At 52.3% G+C, this 6083-nt stretch overlaps 1 protein-coding gene across 1 annotated transcript in view; it reads right to left on the bottom strand.

Moving 5' to 3' along the window:
• Nucleotides 1–1215: 1215 nt before the first annotated feature.
• The window catches only part of LOC118947746 (ras-associating and dilute domain-containing protein-like), a 57568-nt gene continuing 52700 nt past the window's right edge, over nt 1216–6083 (bottom strand). The window contains exon 5 of the mRNA XM_036972879.1: nt 1216–2909. Coding sequence (XP_036828774.1) covers nt 2810–2909 — 100 coding nt within the window. The 3' untranslated portion in view covers nt 1216–2809. The remainder of the gene's footprint in view (nt 2910–6083) is intronic.

The raw sequence follows: 6083 nt of genomic DNA on the forward strand, positions 1-6083 counted from the left end.
AGTGAGGTACTCCTGCTGGAGCGCGTGCTACGGATGGGTGTTGCCATCGTGACCAGTGAACTGAGATAAGGAGGGGCTTTACCTAGCATGGACTTGTAGATGACCTGGAGCCAGTGGGTCTGGCGACGAATATGTAGCGAGGGCCAGCCGACTAGAGCATACAGGTCGCAGTGGTGGGTGGTATAAGGTGCTTTAGTGACAAAACGGATGGCACTGTGATAAACTGCATCCAGTTTGCTGAGTAGAGTGTTGGAAGCAATTTTGTAGATGACATCGCCGAAGTCGAGGATCGGTAGGATAGTCAGTTTTACTAGGGTAAGTTTGGCGGCGTGAGTGAAGGATGCTTTGTTGCGGAATAGAAAACCGACTCTAGATTTGATTTTCGATTAGAGATGTTTGATATGAGTCTGGAAGGAGAGTTTCCGACCAGCTGCCGAGGTCGTCAGGGAGACGTATCTTTTATGTTAAGAGTGTAAACAGATCTGGATTATCAAACTTTAAAGTCATTGTCAGCACTATTGACTCTAGGTATCAGCTTTACGCTGAAATAAACAGGCCATCGGTAAGATTAGAACCTGGGACCTTCTAGTCCCTATTCTACTGGGCCTTGTCCACTGGGACAGTCAGTGGACTGCATTGCCCACACCTGCCCGCCGGTCCAGCACTCTGGACGGTTCTGACTTAGAATACGTGGACAACTACAAATATTTAGGTGTCTGGTTAGACTGTAAACTCTCCTTCCAGACTTCACTCACGCTGCCAAACATCCCCTCGTAAAACGGACCATCCTACCAATCCTCGACTTCGGCGATGTCATTTACAAAATGGCCTCCAACACTCTACTCAGCAAATTGGATGTAGTCTATCACAGTGCCATCCATTTTGTCACCAAAGCCCCATACACTACCCACCACTGCGACCTGTATTCTCTCGTTGGCTGGCCCTCGCTTCATGTTCAACGCCAAACCCACTGGCTCCAGGTCATCTATAAGTCTTTGCTAGGTAAAGCCCCACCTTATCTCAGCTCGCTGGTCGCCATAGCAACACCCACCCGTAGCACGCGTCCCAGCAGGTATATCTCACTGGTCACCCCCAAAGCCAATTCCTCCTTTGGCCGCCTTTCCTTCCAGTTCTCTGCTGCCAATGACTGGAACGAACTGAATGTATTGCCTTACCTCCCTTATCCTACCTCATTTTTACACACTGTATATACATTTTTCTATTGTGTTATTGACTGCACGTTTGTTTACTCCATGTGTAACTGTGTTGTTGTTGTTTGTGTTGCACTGCTTTGCTTTATCTTGGCCAGGTCACAGTTGTAAATGAGAACTTGTGGCAACCTACCACCCAAGGCCTTTCCGTAGTTGACTCTCGCCTGTAAACCCCGCCCACTGACATGTCACTGAATTTTCATCCAACCAATGGCTTTGTTCTGCCAGTTCCCTAGAGGTCGGAGCTGCCCTCAGAACAACCTGTGGAAGCGGTCAGAAAGTGCTGATCACTAATCTTCTAATGGTCTAGAAATGTTGACGAGACCAGGACACAGGTTAGCATCAGCTATAAACAGGGTTCATGATGACATTCTTTCAGAACAATAGAACGTCACAATATTCTTCAATAGAACATCAGAACATTCTTCAATAGAACACCAGAACATTCTTCAATAGAACACCAGAACATTCTTCAATAGAGCATGTCACTCCAACAGTCCTCCACACAGAGTGTGGAAGGGCACATTGATATGTACATATAACCAAGCAGTTAGTACATACCATGTATATACAGTCAATGAGAGGCCAACATCATAATTTTGGGACAATTTCCCCATTGAATCTCAATGGTTCGGTCAGCAGATTCTTTAACGGTGGCCCCAGGTTTAAGAACAGATCAGAAAGATACAATCTCTTGGTTATAATATGAGTAAAGACGTGTTCACACACACATGAACCTGCTTCTGAGTCTATTCCCCACAACATGTTTGATTGAATGCATTGTATTGTTGACTTCAGGGGAGGAGCATCGGACCCCTAACTAACTCCTGAGTCTATTCCCCACAACATGTTTGATTGAATGCATTGTATTGTTGACTTCAGGGGAGGAGCATCGGACCCCTAACTAACTCCTGAGTCTATTCCCCACAACATGTTTGATTGAATGCATTGTATTGTTGATTTCAGGGGAGGAGCATCGGACCCCTAACTAACTCCACTGTGCTTTAAAATAACCCCGGCTGGAAGGGGTTTAACGCTGATTGGTTAGACTTAGCTTCAAATCACTGACTATTCGCAGGCGATTGGTCGGAATGCCTTGGCAGTCATACTCAGAGACAATGGGAGTCAGGGGGGTTGTGTGTGTGGGGGGGGTGTTGACTCGGTACCTCCGCCAATCCAGGCAGGGCGTGTGTTACCGTGGTAACAGCGCAGTAAAGAACGTTAGAATGTCTCTGTTTTTTTAAGGTGTCTGTTGACTCCTCGTGTCGCGAAAGTCTTCCCAGAGTGTTTTGGTGCTTTTGATCGATTCATTTGTGGGTTTTCAGTTTGTTTTTTTCCTCCAACCATCACCGTCTGAGTTCTGAGGAGGAGGCCGATGTGTGTGTGTCTGTGCATGTGATACTAGGGACTGAAGGAAAGCTCCGTCTCTCTCCCAGGAGAGTATCTCCTCGTTCCAGGATCTGTCCATCTTCCTGGAATCCATCTCCTCGTTCCAGGATCTGTCCATCTTCCTGGAATCCATCTCCTCTCTTCCTCGTCTCTCCTGGTGAAGCTGTGGGGGCAGCGGTTCCCGTGGAGGTTCCCGCCGTTCCCTCCAGTCAGCAGGACGAAGCGCTGATCTTCTCGGAGACCTCCAGGTCTGACTTGGCCACCAGGAAACGCAGACGTCCTCCGCCTAGACGAATCAGATCCACAGCACTGGAGAAGGGGGAGGAGCGGAGGAAAGAGAGACAGGAAAGGTGGAAGGAGAGAGGTAGAGTTGTATTACATAGTGATCACCACCTCTGGTAGTCTGCTCCTATCAGGCTGGTCCCCCTAGTATCCTAACATCTGGTAGTCTGCTCCTATCAGGCTGGTCCCCCTAGTATCCTAACATCTGGTAGTCTGCTCCTATCAGGCTGGTCCCGCTAGTATCCTCACCTCTGGTAGTCTGCTCCCATCAGGCTGAAACCCCTAGTATCCTCACCTCTGGTAGTCTGCTCCCATCAGGCTGGTCCCCCTAGTATCCTCACCTCTGGTAGTCTGCTCCCATCAGGCTGATCCCCCTAGTATCCTCACCTATGGTAGTCTGCTCCTATCAGGCTGATCCCCCTAGTATCGTCACCTATGGTAGTCTGCTCCTATCAGGCTAGTCCCCCTAGTATCCTCACCTATGGTAGTCTGCTCCCATCAGGCTGGTCCCCCTAGTATCGTCACCTATGGTAGTCTGCTCCTATCAGGCTAGTCCCCCTAGTATCCTCACCTCTGGTAGTCTGCTCCTATCAGGCTGGTACCCCTAGTATCCTCACCTCTGGTAGTCTGCTCCCATCAGGCTGGTCCCCCTAGTATCCTCACCTCTGGTAGTCTGCTCCTATCAGGCTGGTACCCCTAGTATCCTCACCTCTGGTAGTCTGCTCCCATCAGGCTGGTACCCTGGCTCCTATCAGGCTGGTCCCCCTAGTATCCTCACCTCTGGTAGTCTGCTCCTATCAGGCTGGTCCCCCTAGTATCCTCACCTCTGGTAGTCTGCTCCCATCAGGCTGGTCCCCCTAGTATCCTCACCTCTGGTAGTCTGCTCCTATCAGGCTGGTCCCCCTAGTATCCTCACCTCTGGTAGTCTGCTCCTATCAGGCTGGTCCCCCTAGTATCCTCACCTCTGGTAGTCTGCTCCCATCAGGCTGGTCCCCCTAGTATCCTCACCTCTGGTAGTCTGCTCCCATCAGGCTGGTCCCCTAGTATCCTCACCTCTGGTAGTCTGCTCCTATCAGGCTGGTCCCCCTAGTATCCTCACCTCTGGTAGTCTGCTCCCATCAGGCTGGTCCCCCTAGTATCCTCACCTCTTGGTAGTCTGCTCCCATCAGGCTGGTCCCCCTAGTATCCTCACCTCTGGTAGTCTGCTCCTATCAGGCTGGTCCCCCTAGTATCCTCACCTCTGGTAGTCTGCTCCCATCAGGCTGGTCCCCCTAGTATCCTCACCTCTGGTAGTCTGCTCCCATCAGGCTGGTCCTCTAGTATCCTCACCTCTGGTAGTCTGCTCCCATCAGGCTGGTCCCCCTAGTATCCTCACCTCTGGTAGTCTGCTCCCATCAGGCTGGTCCCCTAGTATCCTCACCTCTGGTAGTCTGCTCCTATCAGGCTGGTCCCCCTAGTATCCTCACCTCTGGTAGTCTGCTCCCATCAGGCTGGTCCCCCTAGTATCCTCACCTCTTGGTAGTCTTTCCCATCAGGCTGGTCCCCCTAGTATCCTCACCTCTGGTAGTCTGCTCCTATCAGGCTGGTCCCCCTAGTATCCTCACCTCTGGTAGTCTGCTCCCATCAGGCTGGTACCCCTAGTATCCTCACCTCTGGTAGTCTGATCCCATCAGGCTGGTCCCCCTAGTATCCTCACCTCTGGTAGTCTGCTCCTATCAGGCTGGTCCCCCTAGTATCCTCACCTCTGGTAGTCTGCTCCCATCAGGCTGGTCCCCCTAGTATCCTCACCTCTGGTAGTCTGCTCCTATCAGGCTGGTCCCCCTAGTATCCTCACCTCTGGTAGTCTGCTCCTATCAGGCTGGTCCCCCTAGTATCCTCACCTCTGGTAGTCTGCTCCCATCAGGCTGGTCCCCCTAGTATCCTCACCTCTGGTAGTCTGCTCCCATCAGGCTGGTCCCCTAGTATCCTCACCTCTGGTAGTCTGCTCCTATCAGGCTGGTCCCCTAGTATCCTCACCTCTGGTAGTCTGCTCCTATCAGGCTGGTCCCCCTACTATCCTCACCTCTGGTAGTCTGCTCCCATCAGGCTGGTCCCCCTAGTATCCTCACCTCTGGTAGTCTGCTCCTATCAGGCTGGTCCCCCTAGTATCCTCACCTCTGGTAGTCTGCTTCCATCAGGCTGGTCCCCCTAGTATCCTCACCTCTGGTAGTCTGCTCCTATCAGGCTGGTCCCCCTAGTATCCTCACCTCTGGTAGTCTGCTCCCATCAGGCTGGTCCCCCTAGTATCCTCACCTCTGGTAGTCTGCTCCTATCAGGCTGGTACCCCTAGTATCCTCACCTCGGGTAGTCTGCTCCTATCAGGCTGGTACCCCTAGTATCCTCACCTCTGGTAGTCTGCTCCTATCAGGCTGGTCCCCCTAGTATCCTCACCTCTGGTAGTCTGCTCCTATCAGGCTGGTACCCCTAGTATCCTCACCTCTGGTAGTCTGCTCCTATCAGGCTGGTCCCCCTAGTATCCTCACCTCTGGTAGTCTGCTCCTATCAGGCTGGTCCCCCTAGTATCCTCACCTCTGGTAGTCTGCTCCCATCAGGCTGGTCCCCTAGTATCCTCACCTCTGGTAGTCTGCTCCTATCAGGCTGGTCCCCCTAGTATCCTCACCTCTGGTAGTCTGCTCCCATCAGGCTGGTCCCCCTAGTATCCTCACCTCTTGGTAGTCTGCTCCCATCAGGCTGGTCCCCCTAGTATTCTCACCTCTGGTAGTCTGCTCCTATCAGGCTGGTCCCCCTAGTATCCTCACCTCTGGTAGTCTGCTCCTATCAGGCTGGTCCCCCTAGTATCCTCACCTCTTGGTAGTCTGCTCCCATCAGGCTGGTCCCCCTAGTATCCTCACCTCTGGTAGTCTGCTCCTATCAGGCTGGTCCCCCTAGTATCCTCACCTCTGGTAGTCTGCTCCCATCAGGCTGGTCCCCCTAGTATCCTCACCTCTGGTAGTCTGCTCCTATCAGGCTGGTCCCCCTAGTATCCTCACCTCTGGTAGTCTGCTCCTATCAGGCTGGTCCCCCTAGTATCCTCAACTCTGGTAGTCTGCTCCCATCAGGCTGGTCCCCCTAGTATCCTCACCTCTGGTAGTCTGCTCCCATCAGGCTGTTCCCCTAGTATCCTCACCTCTGGTAGTCTGCTCCTATCAGGCTGGTCCCCCT

Source organism: Oncorhynchus mykiss, unplaced genomic scaffold (assembly GCF_013265735.2).
Source record: "Oncorhynchus mykiss isolate Arlee unplaced genomic scaffold, USDA_OmykA_1.1 un_scaffold_196, whole genome shotgun sequence".
Classification (NCBI taxonomy): domain Eukaryota; kingdom Metazoa; phylum Chordata; class Actinopteri; order Salmoniformes; family Salmonidae; genus Oncorhynchus; species Oncorhynchus mykiss.